This window comes from Nerophis lumbriciformis, linkage group LG25, assembly GCF_033978685.3.
Source record: "Nerophis lumbriciformis linkage group LG25, RoL_Nlum_v2.1, whole genome shotgun sequence".
Lineage (NCBI taxonomy): Eukaryota > Metazoa > Chordata > Actinopteri > Syngnathiformes > Syngnathidae > Nerophis > Nerophis lumbriciformis.
This window is the reverse complement of record NC_084572.2, coordinates 32,948,797-32,970,500: the sequence shown is the minus strand read 5'-3', so window position 1 is coordinate 32,970,500 and position 21,704 is coordinate 32,948,797. Positions and strand designations below refer to the sequence as shown.

At 33.1% G+C, this 21,704-nt stretch overlaps 1 protein-coding gene across 2 annotated transcripts in view; it reads right to left on the bottom strand.

The window, feature by feature from the left end:
* Positions 1 to 21,704, bottom strand: part of cyth4b (cytohesin 4b) — a 67,981-nt gene that overhangs the window by 29,060 nt on the left and 17,217 nt on the right. The window contains exons 1-3 of one of the 2 annotated variants that reach the window (XM_061984235.1): positions 12,575 to 12,752; positions 7,975 to 8,057; positions 3,388 to 3,458 (exon numbers count right to left, since the gene is read on the bottom strand). In XM_061984235.1, the coding sequence (XP_061840219.1) occupies positions 3,388 to 3,458; positions 7,975 to 8,057; positions 12,575 to 12,644 (224 nt within the window). In that variant the 5' untranslated portion in view covers positions 12,645 to 12,752. Of the gene's footprint in view, positions 1 to 3,387; positions 3,459 to 7,974; positions 8,058 to 12,574; positions 12,753 to 21,704 lie in introns of those variants that run through there. The other variant, XM_061984237.1, reaches the window with a different exon arrangement.

Genomic DNA, 21,704 nt, shown 5'->3' with positions numbered 1-21,704 from the left:
AAATGGGTATTTTGGAATTCCTGGAATTTTGGGAAAACCGGGAATTTGTACGAAAAGAAAAATGTTTGTTTCGTTGTCTCAATTAAAAACAATGTTTTGAAGGTAGAATGGTCAAAAACAGTTGCAAAATGTGGACTGTAAAAACTTTCCAGAAAGAGGTAAAACAGGGCTCTGAGAAACCGGGAATTCTGGAAATTCCTGGAATTTTTTTTAACTTGGAAAAATGGTAGTTTGGTTGTCCAAGGTGAGTGGAGTGTGTGGGTGGTGGAACGGTTCTAATCGGGTGAGAAATGTGGGCTATGCAGTTGATTGTATATTTCCCAGTCATTGTCAAAGGGGAGAAAATTACCTGAAATTCTGGGAAAACCTGGAATTTTGGTGAAGGGAAAACATGTTTTGTGTTCGATATATGTGAAGAGCAGTGTGGGTGGATGGTTACAATGTCAGATTCGGGTTTGAAAAAAGTGAACAATTTTGAGAAATTTTCCTATTCATTCCCTGGATATTTGGGAATTTCGGTAAAACCGGGAATTTTTGAAAATATTGATATTATATTGTTTTAGATGATATGAATGGGCTGGTGTTAGATTTTTTTGAATCAGTTGAAATAACAGTATAATGGGTATTTTGGAATTCCTGGAATTTCGGGAAAACCGGGAATTTGTACAAAAAGAAAAATGGTAGTTTCGTTGTCTCAATTAAAAACAATGTTTTGAAGATAGAATGGTCAAAAACAGTTGCAAAATGTGGACTGTAAAAACTTTCCAGAAAGAGGTAAAACAGGGCTCTGAGAAACCGGGAATTCTGGAAATTCCTGGAATTTTTTTTAACTTGGAAAATGGTAGTTTGGTTGTCCAAGGTGAGTAGAGTGTGTGGTGGAACGGTTCTAATCGGGTGAGAAATGTGGGCTATGCAGTTGATTGTATATTTCCCAGTCATTGTCAAAGGGGAGAAAATTACCTGAAATTCTGGGAAAACCTGGAATTTTGGTGAAGGAAAAACATGTTTTGTGTTTGATATATGTGAAGAGCAGTGTGGGTGGATGGTTACAATGTCAGATTCGGGTTTGAAAAAAGTGAACAATTTTGAGAAATTTTCCCATTCATTCCCTGGATATTTGGGAATTTCGGTAAAACCGGGAATTTTTGAAAATATTGATATTATATTGTTTTAGATGATATGAATGGGCTGGTGTTAGATTTTTTTCAGTATGAATTTATATATTTATTAAAAATACCCATTTAAAATGGGTATTTTGGAATTCCTGGAATTTCGGGAAAACCGGGAATTTGTACGAAAAGAAAAATGGTAGTTTCGTTGTCTCAATTAAAAACAATGTTTTGAAGGTAGAATGGTCAAAAACAGTTGCAAAACGTGGACTGTAAAAACTTTCCAGAAAGAGGTAAAACAGGGCTCTGAGAAACCGGGAATTCTGGAAATTCCTGGAATTTTTTTCAACTTGGAAAATGGTAGTTTGGTTGTCCAAGGTGAGTGGAGTGTGTGGGTGGTGGAACGGTTCTAATCGGGTGAGAAATGTGGGCTATGCAGTTGATTGTATATTTCCCAGTCATTGTCAAAGGGGAGAAAATTACCTGAAATTCTGGGAAAACCTGGAATTTTGCTGAAGGGAAAACATGTTTTGTGTTCGATATATGTGAAGAGCAGTGTGGGTGGATGGTTACAATGTCAGATTCGGGTTTGAAAAAAAGTGAACAATTTTGAGAAATTTTCCCATTCATTCCCTGGATATTTGGGAATTTCGGTAAAACCGGGAATTTTTGAAAATATTGATATTATATTGTTTTAGATGATATGAATGGGCTGGTGTTAGATTTTTTTGAATCAGTTGAAATAACACTATGAAATTCGAAATGATGGAATTCCTGGAATTTTGGGAAAACCGGGAATTTGTACGAAAAGAAAAATGGTAGTTTCGTTGTTTCAATTAAAAACAATGTTTTGAAGGTAGAATGGTCAAAAACAATTGCAAAATGTGGACTGTAAAAACTTTCCAGAAAGAGGTAAAACAAGGCTCTGAGAAACCGGGAATTCTGGAAATTCCTGGAATTTTTTTAAACTTGGAAAATGGTAGTTTGGTTGTCTAATGTGAGTGGAGTGTGTGGGTGGTGGAACGGTTCTAATCGGGTGAGAAATGTGGGCTATGCAGTTGATTGTATATTTCCCAGTCATTGTCAAAGGGGAGAAAATTACCTGAAATTCTGGGAAAACCTGGAATTTTGGTGAAGGGAAAACATGTTTTGTGTTTGATATATGTGAAGAGCAGTGTGGGTGGATGGTTACAATGTCAGATTCGGGTTTGAAAAAAGTGAACAATTTTGAGAAATTTTCCCATTCATTCCCTGGGCATTTGGGAATTTTGGTAAAACCGGGAATTTTTGAAAATATTGATATTATATTGTTTTAGATGATATGAATGGGCTGGTGTTAGATTTTTTTGAATCAGTTGAAATAACAGTATGAAATTCGAAATGATGGAATTCCTGGAATTTTGGGAAAACCGGGAATTTGTACGAAAAGAAAAATGGTAGTTTCGTTGTCTCAATTAAAAACAATGTTTTGAAGGTAGAATGGTCAAAAACAGTTGCAAAATGTGGACTGTAAAAACTTTCCCGAAAGAGGTAAAACAGGGCTCTGAGAAACCGGGAATTCTGGAAATTCCTGGAATTTTTTTTAACTTGGAAAAATGGTAGTTTGGTTGTCCAAGGTGAGTGGAGTGTGTGGGTGGTGGAACGGTTCTAATCTAATCGGGTGAGAAATGTGGGAGTTGTGCACGTTCGTAAAACGGCCCATTCATTTTCAATGGGAAAAATGACCCCGAAAACGGGAAATTCTGGGATATTTAAAAAAAAAAAGTTTTTGGGGAGCTCATGATTCCCGGTCGAACCGAACATTTTGATTCTCGAACGGTTCCAATCGGATAAAAACTGTGGACTGTGGAGCGCGCCAAAGTTTTGCGGCGGAATAATAATAAATAGACACCGTATTTTTCGGACTATTAGTCGCAGTTTTTTTTCATAGTTTGGCCGGGCTCCAGTGCAACTCATATGTTTTTTTCCTTCTTTATTATGCATTTTCGGCAGGTGCGACTTATACTCCGGTGCGACTTATACTCCGAAAAATACGGTACTTGTTTTGATGTAGAATCTTCTTTGTGTGAAAGAGTAGTTTTAGTGTTGATAAATCACACTGCGTGTGCTAAATAAATACGTTTGCATGTTCTCCTCCCAGTATTGAGGGTGTTCTGATGATCAGCATACGTTCTGCATATTCCTTATTCTGCTCACCTAAGGGACAAATCCCAAGAAACCCTATCGTACGTGTTTGCGTTTTAGATCTGTGGGTGCCAGGACTCGGACCAAAACTCACCTTTCCTCGGCCTCGGTCGACTCAAAGCTGAGCACTTCGGCCATGACGCTGTCTATCTCCAGTTTTAGCCTCTGCACAGAAAAATACAAGTCACGTTTAGACCTGAAGTCTCGGCACGGATCGTGTCCAAAACCTAGAGGATGATCTACACCACAGGTCTCAAACTCGAGGCCGGGGGCCGGGGGCCGGGTCTGGCCCGCCACATCATTTAACGTGGCCCGCCAACACCTCAATAAAGTACCTTGTATTTTCTCACCAAATGTATTAGAAAGAAAAAATATGTACTGCATGAAATTGCAAATATATTTAAACTTTGATATTATCGAGTATTAAAACTGTAAAAATGACAATAATATTTTAAGGTAAAATTGACAGAGGGGGTTTTACAGTATATTACTGTAAATTGAAAAAAAATACAACTGTTTTTTTTTTTTTACTGGTAAAGGCTGGCAACTGAGCTGCCAGTTTTTTTTACTGTAAAATCTACGGTTGTTTTTACGGTGTATTACCGTCAATGGAAAAAAAACGGTACCACAGGTTTTTTTGCTGTAAAAAAATGTTAACTTAGTTGCCGGAATAAAAATAAAAAAAGAGGTACTGTTTTTCCATGTTGTAAAAACCACCATACATTTTACAGTAAAATTCTGTCGACTAAGATGCCAGGTATTTATGGTAAAAAAAAAAAGGTTTTTTACTCTTTTTCCATTCACAGTAAAATTTTGTAAAAACAACACAACGTATAGTATGTTGTCAGAAATTGCCAGGTATTTACCGTAAAAAAAAAAGTGGTACTGTTTTTCCATTTACAGTATAATTTTGTAAAAATCACCATAAATTTTACAGTAAAATTATGGTGACTAAGCTGCCAGGTATATACCGTAAAAAAAAAAGTGGTACTGTTTTTCCATTTACTGTATAATTTTGTAAAAAATCACCATAAATTTTACAGTAAAATTATGGTGACTAAGCTGCCAGGTACTTACTGTAAAAAAAAAAAAAGTGGTACTGTTTTACCCTTTACAGTATGTTGTCAAAAATTGTTTCGTTTTTTTAAGATTACAATTTTGGTGACCGAGTTGCAATTTTTTTTTTACTGTAATATCTACGGTTGTTGATTTTACGGTGTATTATTGTAAATGGAAACAAACGGTACCACAATTTTTTTACGATAAAAAATTGTCACCTCAGTTGCCAGAAATAAAAAAAAATGTATACTTTTTTTCCATTTACTGTAAAATGATGTAAAAAAAACCCTAAATTGTTCAGTCAAATTCTGGCGACTAAGCTGCCAGGTATTTATGGTAAAAAAAAAGAAAAAGTTTTTACTCTTTTTCCATTCACAGTAAAATTTTGTAAAAACCACCATTCATTTTACAGTAACATTCTGGCAACTAAACTGTCAGTTATTTATCGTAAAAAAAAGGTGGTACCGTGTTTCCATATGTTGAAAAAAATTTCGTTTTTTTTTTAAGATTCAAATGTTTTTGTTTTTTACGGTGTATTATTGTAAATGGAAAAAACGGTAGCACCGGGTTTTTTTACAGTAAAAATTGTTAGCTTAGTTGCTAGATTTTTTATTTTTTTTTTAAGTGGTATTTTTTTCCATTTACAGTAAAATGTAACAACCACCATACATTTCACAGTAAAATTCTGGCTGCCAGGTATTTACCAGAAAAAAAAAAGTGGTACCGTTTTTCCATTTACCGTATAAATTGTTAGTTTTTTTAAGATTACAATTTTGGTATATCTACAGTTGTTGATTAGACAGTGTATTATATAGTAAATGGAAAAAAAAGGTACCTACATTTTTTTTACGGTAAAAAATTGTCAGCTCAGTTGTCAGAATTTTTAAAAATGTGATACTTTTTTCCAATTACAGTAAAATGTTGTAAAAAAAAAAACCACCATATATTTTACAGTAAAATTCTGGCGACTAAGCTATTTATGATAAAAAAAAAAAAAAAATGGTACTGTTTTTCCATTCAGAGTAAAATGTTGTAAAAACCACCATTCATTTACAGTAACATTCTGGCAACTAAGCTGCCAGGTATTTACCGTAATATGTGCAGCTGAGATAGGCTCCAGCAACCCCCGCGACCCCGGACGGGACAAGCGGTAGAAAATGGATGGTTGTTGTAAAAATTTCGTTTTTTTTAAGATTAAAATGTTATTTTTTACGGTGTATTATTGTAAATGGAAAAAAACGGTAGCACCGTTTTTTTCTTTTTTACAGTAAACAATTGTCAGCTCAGTTGTCAGAATAATTTTTTTAAAGAACATTGGTAATTTTTTTCCATTTACAGTAAAATGTTGTAAAAGAAATATATATATATATATTACAGTAAAATTCTGGCGACTAAGCTGCCAGGTATTTACTGTAAAAAAAAAAAAAAAAAAGTGGTACTGTTTTACCCTTTACAGTATGTTGTCAAAAATGGTTTTGTTTTTTTAACATTACAATTTTGGTGACCGAGTTGCAATTTTTTTTTACTGTAATATCTACGGTTGTTGATTTTACGGTGTATTATTGTAAATGGAAACAAACGGTACCACAATTTTTTTACGATAAAAAATTGTCACCTCAGTTGCCAGAAATAAAAACAAATTATACTTTTTTTCCATTTACTGTAAAATGTTGTAAAAACAACCCTAAATTGTTCAGTCAAATTCTGGCGACTAAGCTGCCAGGTATTTATGGTAAAAAAAAAAGAAAAAGTTTTTACTCTTTTTCCATTCACAGTAAAATTTTGTAAAAACCACCATTCATTTCACAGTAACATTCTGGCAACTAAACTGTCAAGTTATTTATCGTAAAAAAAAGGTGGTACCGTGTTTCCATATGTTGAAAAAAATTTCGTTTTTTTTTTTTAAGATTAAAATGTTTTTGTTTTTTACGGTGTATTATTGTAAATGAAAAAAACGGTAGCACCGGGTTTTTTTACAGTAAAAATTGTTAGCTCAGTTGCTAGATTTTTTTTTTTTTTTTAAGTGGTATTTTTTTCCATTTACAGTAAAATGTAACAACCACCATACATTTCACAGTAAAATTCTGGCTGCCAGGTATTTACCAGAAAAAAAAAAGTGGTACCGTTTTTCCATTTACCGTATAAATTGTTAGTTTTTTTAAGATTACAATTTTGGTATATCTACAGTTGTTGATTAGACAGTGTATTATATAGTAAATGGAAAAAAAAGGTACCTACATTTTTTTTACGGTAAAAAATTGTCAGCTCAGTTGTCAGAATTTTAAAAAATGTGATACTTTTTTCCAATTACAGTAAAATGTTGTAAAAAAAACAAAAAAAACACCATATATTTTACAGTAAAATTCTGGCGACTAAGCTATTTATGATATAAAAAAAAAAAAATGGTACTGTTTTTCCATTCAGAGTAAAATGTTGTAAAAACCACCATTCATTTTACAGTAACATTCTGGCAACTAAGCTGCCAGGTATTTACCGTAATATGTGCAGCTGAGATAGTCTCCAGCAACCCCCGCGACCCTGAACGGGACAAGCGGTAGAAAATGGATGGATGTTGTAAAAATTTAGTTTTTTTTAAGATTAAAATGTTGTTTTTTACGGTGTATTATTGTAAATGGAAAAAAACGGTAGCACCGTTTTTTTCTTTTTTACAGTAAACAACTGTCAGCTCAGTTGCCAGAATAATTTTTTTTAAGAACATTGGTAATTTTTTTTCCAGTTACAGTAAAATGTTGTAAAAACCCCCATAAATTTTACAGTAAAATTCTGGCGACTAAGCTGCGAGGTATTTACCGGAAAAAAAAAAGTGGTACGTTTTTCCATTTACCGTATAAAATGTTGTCAGAAATAGTTAGTTTTTTTAAGATTAAAATTTTGGTGACTGACTTGGCAATATCTACGGTTGTTGATTTTACAGTGTATTACTGTAAATGAAAAAAAAATGGTACTTACATTTTTTACGGCAAAAAATTGTCAGCTCAGTTGTCATAATTTTTAAAAATGTGATACTTTTTTCCATTTACAGTAAAATGTTGTAAAAAAAAAAAAAAAACATATATTTTACAGTAAAATTCTGGCGACTAAGCTGCCAGGTATTTACCGTAAAAAAATGTTTTTTTAAAAAGAGTAATTTTTTTTCCCATTTATTGTAATGTGTTAAAAAAATAATAATAATTGCCAGAATTAAAAAAAGTGGTACTGTTTTTCCATTTACCGTAATATGTTGTAAAACAAATGTTTTTTTACAGTAACATTTGGGGGACTGAGTTGCCATTTTTTTACTGTAATATCTACAGATTTTTCAAAATATGTACAATATCAAATACATAGGAAAATGCATGTACTGTAATATTCGCTGTTAAATGCAGCCCTTTGAGGGAAACCATAACTGCGATGTGACCTTCAAAATAAACGAGTTTGACAACCTTGTTCTACAATGTAAAATAAAAAATAAAAAGAATCAGTAGATTGTACAGTAAAAAATGTTACCGTAACCCAGATAATTACTGTAAATTGAAAAATCTCTATTTATAATGGTAAAATTCTGGTGACTGAGCTGCCGTTTTTTCACCATCTAATCTGACCTTGTTAGAGTGTAGTGTACCTGGATGTCGTCCAGAAGGCGTTTCTTGTACATCTTCAAGCTCTCCAGCTCCATCTTCTCATCTGCTGTGAAGCCCGACAGAACTGCAAAACAAAACCAGCCTCGTTTTTTTAAAGTTTTGTCTTTCTCGATGTTCATTTCAATAAAAAAGGGAAGTGGTCCCACACGACCTGTGACCACAGCTTCATTGCTCATTTTGAGAAGAAACCTGAATGGATGCAGCTACCAATTGACGTGTGAAAACACTAAAACACGGCCCTCGATCAATCAATCAAGGATGGACGACAGTTCTTAGTTGTCTGGAAGGGGCCCCTAGCAGGCACAAGACATTGATACAACGTTGATTATACGTACATTTCCTTTGAAACTGACTTTGAAACAATGTCGCAAAATAGTTGTATTTGTATATTGAGACAACGTTGATGTCTGCACGTTGGATCCACGTTGTTGGTTGGGAAAAGACCAAAATTTCAAAGGTCAAATCAACGTCACAACCTGACATTGAATAAACATTGTCAAAAAGCATGTTGTTTCAACGTTGTGCTTGTGTTGCAGACAATTGGTTGGAAAATGACAACATTTCAAAGGTCAAATCAACGTCAGAACCCAACATTGATAAAACGTCATCAAAAAGCATGTTGTTTCAACGTTGTATTTTTGTTGTAGAATATTGGTTGGGAAATGACCAAATTTCAATGGTCAACATTTTATTTGTGTTGCAGAATATTAGTTGAAAAATGACCAAAATTCAATGGTAAAATCAATGTCAGAACCCAACATTGATAAAACGTCATCAAAAAGCATGTTGTTTCAATGTTGTATTTTTGTTGTAGAATATTGGTTGGGACATGACCAAATTTCAATGGTCAAAATGTTATTTGTGTTGCAGAATATTGGTTGAAAAATGACCAAAATTCAATGGTAAAATCAACGTCAGAACCCAACATTGATTAAACTTGTCAGAAAGCATGTTGTTTCAACGTTGTATTTACGTAGAATATTGGTTGGGAAATGACAAAATTTCAATGGTCAAAATTTTATTTGTGTTGTGGAACATTGGTTGAAAAATGACCAAAATTCAATGGTAAAATCAACGTCAGAACCCAACATTGAATAAACATGGTCAAAAAGCATGTTGTTTCAATGTTGTATTTTTGTTGTAGAATATTGGTTGGGAAATGACCAAATTTCAATGGTCAACATTTTATTTGTGTTGCAGAATATTGGTAAAAAATGACCAAAATTCAATGGTAAAATCAACGTCAGAACCCAACATTGATTAAACTTGTCAGAAAGCATGTTGTTTCAACGTTGTATTTGTGTTGTAGAATATTGGTTGGGAATTGACCAAATTTCAATGGTCAAAATTTTATTTGTGTTGTGGAACATTTGTTGAAAAATGACCAAAATTCAATGGTAAAATCAACGTCAGAACCCAACACTGAATAAACATGGTCAAAAAGCATGTTTTTTCAATGTTGTATTTGTGTTGTAGAATATTGGTTGGGAAATGACCAAATTTCAATGGTCAACATTTTATTTGTGTTGCAGAATATTGGTTGAAAAATGGCCAAAATTCGATGGTAAAATCAATGTCAGAACCCAACATTGAATAAACATGGTCAAAAAGCATGTTGTTTCAATGTTGTATTTGTGTTGTAGAATATTGGTTGGGAAATGACCAAATTTCAATGGTCAAAATTGTATTTGTGTTGTGGAACATTGGTTGAAAAATGACCAAAATTCAATGGTAAAATCAACGTCAGAAACCAACATTGAATAAACATGGTCCAAAAGCATGTTGTTTCAACGTTGTATTTGTGTTGTAGAATATTGGTTGGGAAATTACCAAATTTCAATGGTCAAATCCACTTCAGAACCCAACATTGATTAAACGTCGTTAAAAAACATGTTTTTTTCAACGTTGTATTTGACTTGCTCAACGTCAGGACCTTATTCAACAAGTTCTCAACGTTGTTTCAATGTCTTGTGCCTGCTGGGTTAGCGACTATGTTGTTATATTTAGCCAGCAATCAGAGCCATTAAATATATTTTTTTCCAAAAAACAAAATCCAGCAACTTTTTCTGGTCTCACCAACATGAAAGCACGTATCGTTCTTACTGACTAAAAGCACTCACAGGCAATCGGAACACTTCAGAAAACCACTGTCAGTAACTACAGTTGGTCGCTACATCTGTAAGTGCAAGTTAACACGCTCATATGTAAAGTGAAAGCCATATATCAACAACACCCAGAAACGCCGCCGGCTTCGCTGGGCCCGAGCTCATCTAAGATGGACTGATGCAAAGTGGAAAAGTGTTCCGTGGTCTGACGAGTCCACATTTCAAATTGTTTTTGGAAACTGTGGACATCGTGTCCTCCGGATCAAAGTGGAAAAGAACCATCCGGACTTTTACAGGCGCAAAGTTCAAAAGCCAGCATCTGCACCATTAATGCTGAAAGGTACATACAGGTTTTGGAACAACATATGCTGCCATCGAAGCAACGTCTTTTTTGTTGACGCCCCTGCTTATTTCAGCAAGACATTGCCAAGCCACGTGTTACAACAGCGTGGCTTCATAGTAAAAGAGTGCAGGTACTAGACTGGCCTGCCTGTAGTCCAGACCTGTTTTCCATTGAAAATGTGTGGCGCATTATGAAGCCTAAAATAGCACAACGGAGACCCCCGGACTGTTGAACAACTTAAGCTGTACATCAAGCAAGAATGGGAAAGAATTCCACCTGAAAAGTTTCAAAAATTGGTCTCCTCAGTTCCCAAATGTTTACTGAGTGTTGTTAAAAGGAAAGGCCATGTAACACAGTGGTAAAAATGCCCCTGTGACAACTTTATTGGCAATGTTTTGCTGCTATTAAATTCTAAGTTAATGATTATTTGCAACAAAAAAAAAAAATCACTGGTTTTGGGTTTTGTACTTTTTGTTAATTAACGCTATGTGGCTAGCGTGCTAACTGTTAGCATTTCAGTTCGGCTTTAGCTCTCCAGGATTCACACGAAATTGTATTTTCTAGTTCTTTGAAAAAAACCAAACCCTATATACTGTACTGGTTTTGAAGGTAAAAACTACCAGCGTGGCCCTCGGCATCCTCTGCTTTGCCGGTATGTGGCCCTCAGTGGGGAAAACGTTTGGCGTGGAAGAACCTGCCCGTAATCCAATCTAGCGTCTGATGAAGTTAGGGACAGACATGCTCTGGTGTCGTTAATCACCGGGAGCACTTTGACACTGAAATAGTCGTGACGGTGCATGTGATGCCAAACAAGGCCATCGTTTCTGACTTCCTGTTGTGTGTCAGTCGCTGATGTTTTTAAAGGCGAATCCGTTTTAGTCGCGTCGTGCGACAGCCGCACTTCCCCTTTGCAGATGTTCACATGTAAGAGACAACACACGAGCTCCGCACCCTTCCTGCGCGACACTTGAGCAACGCAACACACACACACACACACACACACACACACACAATAAGTCATCAAAATTTTAAAAAGAAGAAGCGGCATTTAAATAGTCACCATGTGGAGGAAATGTCACCTGATATATATATATATATATATATATATATTTATTTTTTTTATTTTATATATGTATATATATATATATATATATATATAAACATATATATATATACATATAAAAAATATATATACATATACAAATATATATATATGTATATATATATATATTTGTATATGTATAGATTTTTTTTATATGTATATATATATATATATATATATACACATATGTATTAAAATATATTTAGAGATGAATTTTTTTATATGTATATTTTTTATATGTATATATATATATTTTTTTACATATATATATTTTTTTTACATATATATATATTATTTTTTTATTTTTTTATTTATTTATATATATATATATTTTTTTTTACATATACATATATATACGTATATATATACATATACATATATATATATATATATATATATATATAAATATAAAAATATATGTATATATTTTTTTTTTTTTTTAATATATTTTTGTTTATATATATATATTTTTATATATATATATTTTTACATATATACATATGTAAAAATATATATAAAAATATGTATATATAAAATATATATATATTAAAAAAATATATATATACATATAAAAAAAAATATATATGTATATTTATATATACATATAAAAAATTTAAAATATATATATATATATTTTTATATATATATTTTTACATATATATATTTTATTTTTATTTTTTTTACACACACACACACACACACATATATATATATATATATATATATATATATATATATATATATATATATAGTGTAAATGTGAGTGTATATTATCAAAAAGTCACTTTTTATTATTCTAGATCAAAAAGTTTCTTTGAAATATTAAGTGATGGGCAATACAAATAAATTGAATAGTTATCTTACAATATTATTTGCCATTGTTATTATCAGTGGAAACATTTAACACATTAAAATATTTTGCGACACTGTACATTTTTAGTTACATTAAAAAATACTTAAAAAGTAAAATAAACCTATAACAGTAACACCGCCAAATAATAATAACTATTGCAAAATATATTTAGACTTACCCATTTGGCAGTCAGTCATGAGATCCACTGACAAAGAGCAGAATGTGAAAATAAAGGTGGAAAATGTCATGAAATGTTAGTCAGCTTGTGCCGCATCAGCAGATTTAATGAAGCTGATGTGCTCCCCTTTCCTCTAACCACGCCCACATTGGCCACGCCTCCTCCCGTATCGATTCACCAGAAGAGGACATTATTCAAGACGCCCTTCAAAATAAAACACAGAGTGAGACGAGGTTGTTTGTAGCCGGTTTTAAATGACACATTATTATTTAAGTCATTCATCTGATATAAATGTCAGCTCATGAGCAGGTCACGTGGTAAGGCTGACTTCCTCAGTAACGTCAGTCAAAAGGTGACATCCTGTCCCGACCTGCAGGAAGCAGGAAGTGTTGAAAGGTTGCACTGTTGTCATGGTAACATAAGAAATATTTGTCAACATTACTATACTCCAAGCAAAAATAAATTCTACATAAATATCGATTTATGAAAGTAAAACCTACATTTTCTAATTGGCTTGATAATTCAAAATTGTCAATTAAATCTTGGAAAATTATTAAAAATGCAAAATAATTGATTAATTTGATTTCATCATTGCAGAAATTTAAAGTGATTTAGATTAGCCTTTTTTTGTCTGTTTGAATTTTGTATCTTATCCTATTTTTTTATTATTATTTATTGTTATTATTTTTATATTCTATTTGTATTTGTTTTAGTTTTAAAGTGATTCAGATGAGACTTTTTTTGTCTGTTTGAATTGTGTATCTTATCCTATTTTTATTATTATTATTTATTGTTATTATTTTTATATTCTATTTGTATTTGCTTTAATTTTAAAGTGATTTAGATGAGCCTTTTTTGTCTGTTTGGATTTTGTATCTTATCCTATTTTGTATTATTTTATGTTGTTATTATTTGTATATTCTATTTGTATTTGCTTTAGTTTTAAAGTGATTGAGATGAGCCTTTTTTGTCTGTTTGAATTTTGTATCTTATCCTATTTTTTCATTATTATTTTTATATTCTATTTGTATTTGCTTTAGTTTTAAAGTGATTTAGATTAGCCTTTTTTTGTCTGTTTGAATTTTGTATCTTATCCTATTTTTTATTATTATTTTTATATTCTATTTGTATTTGCTTTAGTTTTAAAGTGATTTAGATGAGCCTTTTTTTGTCTGTTTGAATTTTGTATTTCATCCTATTTTTTTATTATTATTTTTATATTCTATTTGTATTTGCTTTAGTTTTAAAGTGATTTATATTAGCATTTTTTGTCTGTTTGAATTTTGTATCTTATCCTATTTTTTAATTATTATTTTATATTCTATTTGTATTTGCTTTAGTTTTAAAGTGATTTAGATGAGCCTTTTTTTTGTCTGTTTGAATTTTGTATCTTATCCTATTTCTTATTATTATTTTTATATTCTATTTGTATTTGCTTTAGTTTTAAAGTGATTTAGATGAGCTTTTTTTGTCTGTTTGAATTTTGTATTTTATCCTATTTTTTATTATTATTTTTATATTCTATTTGTATTTGCTTTAATTTTAAAGTGATTTAGATGAGCCTTTTTTGTCTGTTTGGATTTTGTATCTTATCCTATTTTTTATTATTTTATGTTGTTATTATTTGTATATTCCATTTGTATTTGCTTTAGTTTTAAAGTGATTGAGATGAGCCTTTTTTGTCTGTTTGAATTTTGTATCTTATCCTATTTTTTCATTATTATTTTTATATTCTATTTGTATTTGCTTTAGTTTTAAAGTGATTTAGATTAGACTTTTTTGTCTGTTTGAATTTTGTATCTTATCCTATTTTTTATTATTTTATATTGTTATTATTTGTATATTCTATTTGTATTTGCTTTAGTTTTAAAGTGATTGAGATTAGCCTTTTTTTGTCTATTTGAATTTTGTATCTTATCCTATTTTTTATTATTATTTTCATATTCTATTTGTATTTGCTTTAGTTTTAAAGTGATTTGGATTAGCCTTTTTTGTCTGTTTGAATTTTGTATCTTATCCTATTTTTTAATTATTATTTTATATTCTATTTGTATTTGCTTTAGTTTTAAAGTGATTTAGATGAGCCTTTTTTGTCTCTTTGAATTTTGTATCTTATCCTATTTTTATTATTATTATTTATTGTTATTATTTTTATATTCTATTTGTATTTGCTTTAGTTTTAAAGTGATTTAGATGAGCCTTTTTTGTCTGTTTGAATTTTGTATCTTATCCTATTTTTTGTATTATTATTTATTGTTATTATTTTTATATTCCATTTGTATTTGCTTTAGTTTTCTTTCCGTTACATGTTTCACGAAAGACAGTATTTGCTCAACCTGATGGATGTCTGAAATTGTTGAGATGTGTTGTACATTGAGAATATATGTTTGTATGTACATTGTTCAATAAAAAATAAAAAAAAAGGTTGTCACATTGTCGGAACAACCGCTGCGTTTAGCTTGTACTTGAATTTAACTATGACTTTATATTGAAAAAAATTTAACTATAGAAGCAAAAATATGTCTTTTTTTGTTTCTCCATCCTCGTCATTAAGTTTATGCTAGTAAAAAAAAAAAAAAAAGTTTTCTAATGTTGCTTTAAGTTGAAATCAGGCTCTGGACCCCCTCTAGTGGTTGTACTGTCACATTGCAGACAGTCATTGTTAATTAAAAATCTTAATAAAACTAAAATGTTAAGATGCTTGGAATCAACAAACTCTCCTACAATATAAAAATAAAAAATACAATCAAAATATTTAAAAAGCAAATGTTTAATATCAATGTTTATGACATACCAGAAGCCTATTGACTATGATTGCAATTGTGGTTTCCAAGCAGCCAATTTTCTTTAAGAATGTTATATACAAGAACTCAATCAGCATACTTTAAGTCAGGGGTGTCAAACTCCTTTTCATCGAGGGCCACATCGCAGTTATGGCTGCCCGTAGAGGGCCGCTTGTAACGGAGAGTAATATTCACCTCAGAATATTGCTGCACAGCAATTTAGATTTTTTTACGTACTTCGTAAAAAAAATAAATCTGTAGACTGGCAGCTGAATCGGCAGAATTTTACCGTGGATTCGATCGTTTTTTTGCCGTGCATCACTGCAACCTTATTTAACGCGCACCGTCGTTATGGAAACCGTTGGCCGTGTGACCAGACTTTCTGAATTTTCTTTGCAATTTGACCGATTTTCAAGCGCTCTTCAAACGACGAGAGGCTGAAAGCTTCATCAATGAAGCCAGAAAGCAAAGACAATTTTGATAATAAAAAGGAATATGAATTTTATTCAATGAAAAGCTAGTCACATCCAAAATCAATTTAGATTTACACAACGTGCCAACTTCACTGGTTTTGGGTTTTATATATATTCTTGTCTTATGATAGATATTTTTTATCCACCAGATTGTTTTAGGCTCAATCTTAGTTGTTTTTTTTTTGTTTCAAACATGTGAAACACTGATACAGTTCATTATTATTAGAGATGTCCGATAATCATACTTGCCAACCTTGAGACCTCCGATTTCGTGGTCGGGGGTGGGGCGGGGGGCGTGGTTGGGGGCGTGGTTAAGATATATATATATATAAGAAATACTTGACTTTCAGTGAATTCTAGCTATATATATATATTTTATTACATATATATATATATATATATATATATATATATATATATATATATATATATATATATATATATATATATATAAATAAAAGAAATACTTGAATTTCAGTGTTCATTTATTTACACATATTACTCACACATAACACTCATCTACTCATTGTTGAGTTAAGGGTTGAATTGTCCATCCTTGTTCTATTCTCTGTCACTATTTCAGAACACACACATTATACAAATATACATTATAAAATCAATAAGAAAACGGGAGCTCTAATTTGGGAGTCTGAATTAGGGTCAGAAGTTCCTATATAAACATTGCGCACTCACGTCGCCTTTTTGTATTGATTACTGCAGCTGTGCACTGGATTCATTCACAAATACAAACTACAACTCACAAACACTTTAGAGTTAGGCTCCACCATCAGAATGTGTACTTAAACTTATAAAGATCACATGGATATTATTCAGTGAGTTGATTCACCAAAACTAACCTGTTATACAGGAGGAAAAAGCACACAGGACGTTTCAATTGTTCACGGACTGGTCGCGCTCATCAGAATGACAAGACACTTCCGGTCTGCAGGTGATAGCATTCAATTGGGAAGAAACGCCCTACTGCCCCCTACTGACCAATGTGAATACTGATAAATGTGTAATGACAGCTCCAAAAACAAATTCAAACCACAAAATAAAATGAATAAATCAACACAAAAATGTGACACATTATGGGTGGGTCACATATGCATGTACAGTAGATGGCAGTATTGTCCTGTTTAAAAGTGTCACAACATTGCTGTTTACGGCAGATGAACTGCTTTACGGTAGACGGAAACTTGACTGCTGTTGTTGTGTGTTGTTACCGCGCTGGGAGGACGTTAATGAAACTGCCTAACAATAAACCCACACAAGAAACCAAGAACTCGCCCTCGATCATTAGCTGATTATATTGTGGGAAAGCGGACGTGTGAACAGGCTGTCAACACGTCACTTAGGTCCTCATGGAGCTGGAGGGGGCATGGCTTCCAGTTCCGCCTGAATTTCGGGAGTTTTTCGGGAGAAAATTTGTTCCGGGAGGTTTTCGGGAGAGGCGCTGAATTTCGGGAGTCTCCCGGAAAATCCGGGAGGGTTGGCAAGTATGCCGATAATGGCTTTTTTGCCGATATCCGATATTGTCCAACTCTCAATTACCGATTCCGATATCAACAGATACCGATATATACAGTCGTGGAATTAACACATTATTATGCCTAATTTTGTTGTGATGCCCCGCTGGATGCATTAAACAATGTAACAAGGTTTTCCAAAATAAATCCACTCAAGTTATGGAAAAAAAAGCCAACATGGAACTGCCATATTTATTATTGAAGTCACAAAGTGCATTTTTTTTTTTAACATGCCTCAAAACAGCAGCTTGGAATTTGGGAAGCATGAGGAGGTTGAGGTGGGGGGTAGGGGGTAGCGGGGGGTGTATATTGTAGTGTCCCGGAGGAGTTAGTGCTGCAAGGGCTTCTGGGTATTTGTTCTGTTGTGTTTATGTTGTGTTACGGTGCGGATGTTCTCCCGAAATGTGTTTGTCATTCTTGTTCACAGTGTGGCGCATATTTGTAACAGTGTTAAAGTTGTTTATACGGTCACCCTCAGTGTGGCCTGTATGGCTGTTGACCAAGTATGCCTTGCATTTACTTGTGGGTGTCAAAAGCTGTAGATATTATGTGATTGGGCCGACTCGCAAAGGCAGTGCCTTTAAGGTTTATTGGCGCTCTGTACTTCTCCCTACGTCCGTGTACCACCCTGTACAGCGCCGTTTTAAAAAGTCATAAATTTTACTTTTTGAAACAGATACCGATAATTTCCGATATTACATTTTAAAGCATTTACCACCGATAATATCGGCAGTCCGATATTATCGGACATCTCTAATTATTATATAATTAACTTACTACCTTATTAAAAACGTATTCATCTGCTGGTTATATTTTTTCCAGTATTGTCACGGACATACGGACTGACACGACAAAAAATGTAACAAATAAATAAAACTAAATTAAATATTTTTCTTAAATATATTGTTCAAAACATGTAATACCTAATGAGAATAAAATTGAACATCGACATCAACATCTGTAAATGCAAGTTAAAACTCTACTATGCAAAGCAAAAGCAATTTATCAACAACACCCAGAAACGCCAGGGCGGCTCCGCTGGGCCCGAGCTCATCTAAGATGGACTGACGCAAAGTGGAAAAGTGTTCTGTGGTCTGACGAGTCCACATTTCAAATTGTTTTTGGAAACTGTTGACGTCGTGTCCTCCGGACCAAAGAGGAAAAGAACCATCAAGACCAGGGGTCAACCAAGAGCTACTTCTTGGGTACTGATTAATGCGAAGGGCTGCCAGTTTGATACACACTTAAATAAATTGCCAGAAATAGCCAATTTGCTCAATTTACCTTTGTCATTATTAATAATTAATGATATTTATCTTTGTGGAAACACTGATCATCTGAATGATTTCTCACAATAAATATATATAGAAACAGATAAATATCAATATGCAACACTTTATTTTTATATTTTCTCTAAGTGCACATTTTTCAAATTGAACATTTTCAAATGATCACTTCTAAGACGGTCTTGTGAAATCACAATATCCCATTTTAACTAGTGTCGGAGGCAGATATTTGCATATATCCGTATTTAAGTGTTACTTCTTTATTTTCATAATCATATTACAAAACAGCTAGTGTTTTTCTTCCAATTGTGGTCTTTTGGTTGTCTGCAAATACTGTGTGCTAACCTTGACTATGGAATGTAAGGAGGAGCGATACTCCTTCTTTTATCTCTTCTTATGTCCAGGTGCGGAGGACAATGGGCATGTGTTTGGGCTGGAAAGACAAGACAGCGAGGGTGGGAGGGAGAGAGACTTTATAGAATAGAAGGTTTCCATTTTTTGGAGGGCAGACCATCTTAGCTGCGTGATTGAATGTTCTATGCTGGACTGGTCTCATTATATTTACAAAGCTTTGCAAATATATTACAAAATACCTATTCTGTCTCTGGTGGTTCTTTTACTCAGCTTTAAGTGTCGTAAAGAGCTTGGGAGCGACGACCAGAAACTTGAATTCCCTGGGAGGAACAACTGGTCCAAACGCAACACTAGCTAGCCACTAACATTTTTTAACAACTCATGAATTATGTGTGTACAAATAATAACTCATGTAAAATACAAAAGTCAACTCTCAAATTTTTAAATAAATCATGTCACACTTTGAACTGGACTATATTTCTAACAAAGACAAATCATTATTTCTTCTAGATTTTCCAGAACAAAAATTTTAAAAGAAATCCAAAAGACTTTGAAATAAGATTTAAATTTGATTCTACAGATTTTCTAGATTTGCCAGAATATTTTTTTTTAATTTTAATCATAATAAGTTTGAAGAAATATTTCACAAACATTCTTCGTCGAAAAAACAGAAGCTAAAATGAAGAATTAAATTAAAATGTATTTATTATTCTTTACATTAAAAAAAAAATAAAAAAAAATTACTTGAACATTGATTTAAATTGTCAGGAAAGAAGAGGAAGGAATTTAAGAGGTAAAAAGGTATATGCGTTTAAAAATCCTAAAATCATTTTTAAGGGTTGTATTTTTTCTCTAAAATTGTCTTTCTGAAAGTAAAAATATAAATGAATTTATTTAAACAAGTGAAGACCAAGTCTTTAAAATATTTTCTTGGATTTTCAAATTCTATTTGAGTTTTGTCTCTCTTAGAATTAAAACTGTCGAGCAAAGCGAGAACAGCTTGCTAGTAAATAAATACAATTTAAAAAATAGAGGCAGCTCATTGGTAAGTGCTGCTATTTGAGCTATTTTTAGAACAGGCCAGCGGGCGACTCATCTGGTCCTTACGGGCGACCGCGTTGGTGACCCCTGATCTAGACTGTTGCTAACTTCACTGGTTTAGTATATTCTTGCCTTACAATAGCAGTGACGTGCGGTGAGGTTGATGGCTGGTGAGGCACTGACTTCATCACAGTCAGATTTACAAACATATGAACCCTAAAGAGTATCTTATTCACCATTTGATTGGCAGCAGTAAACGGGTTATGTTTAAAAGCTCATACCAGCATTCTTCCCTGCTTGGCACTCAGCATCAAGGGTTGGAATTGGGGGTTAAATCACCAACAATTATTCCCGGGCGCGGCGCCGCTGCTGCCCACTGCTCCCCTCACCTCCCAGGGGGTGATCAAGGGGATGGGTCAAATGCAGACGACAAATTTCATTACACCTAGTGTGTGTGTGACAATCATTGGTACTTTAACTTAACTTTAACTTTACACATACAAACTGTAGCACACAAAAAAGCACATTTAATAAAAAAAACGTTATTATGGTCTTACCTTTACTTAGAAATTAAGTCCATGCGCCGCAACTAAAGCCCTCACTTAAACCTTCCACGTGCAAGATTGAATCTATTTAAAAAAGTGTAACCGAGGGTTTATAAATGTCGCCTATACTGTATGAAACTACAAAATAACAAACACGGAGGCTCCAGTTTACACGAGGACCACTTTATTTACCTTCTTTCAAAAACCTATGCTCCACTCCGTGTCATCACTTCCGCTCTTAGCGCCTTCAAAATAAGAGCTCAAGGCATATACTGTATAACAGCGCATAACAGGAACTTAACATCACAAAGAGGAAAGCCCATGAAATAGGTTACAAAAGTGATTTAATAAGAAGCCAAAAAGTGCAAAAACAATAATGTTCGTGTTGGAGGAGTTGTGAATTAGATACACCTGCAGTCTGCAGGTGTACCTAATGTTGTGGCCCTGCAGTCATTCACAACTCCTCCAACACGAACATTATTGTTTTTGCACTTTTTGGCTTCTTATGAAATAATTTTTTTAAATAGATTCAATCTTGCACGTGGAAAGTTTAAGTGTGGGCTTTAGTTGATATAACAATTCTACGGCGGGGGTGCAGGAGGCAGGATTACTGGAGCCTCAGCCAGTGCGTCTTTTGCAGCCGTTTTATGATCGCTCAGCACAAGAAATACGTTACACACATACAGTTGTTGACAAAATACACTGTACATTATATACCTCCGCTAACTAAACTATGGAAATGTATAATATAGTTCATATAGCAATACGGTCTCACTGCACAGCAGGCCAGCAGTTAGCCGAGTCCGGAATCCATGTTGAGGCACTGAGTGACGTGCCTCAACTGGCTGCTGTTCACTGCACCGTCTCTTCTCAGTATTTGAACGGCAAATGTGAAAATTCAGCGATTTTGAATAAAAATAATCTAAAACTGGTGAAGTTAAATGGAAAATAACTTTATAGTATAATCACTGGATACATATAACAATTTAATTAATTTTTTTTCTTTTTACATTTTTTTTCTTTCCATGATGGCAGGTGAGGCCCCGCCTCAGATTGTTTTTGGCTCAATCTTTGTTTTTTTTGGTTTTTTTTAAACATGACAAACAATGATGAATTTCA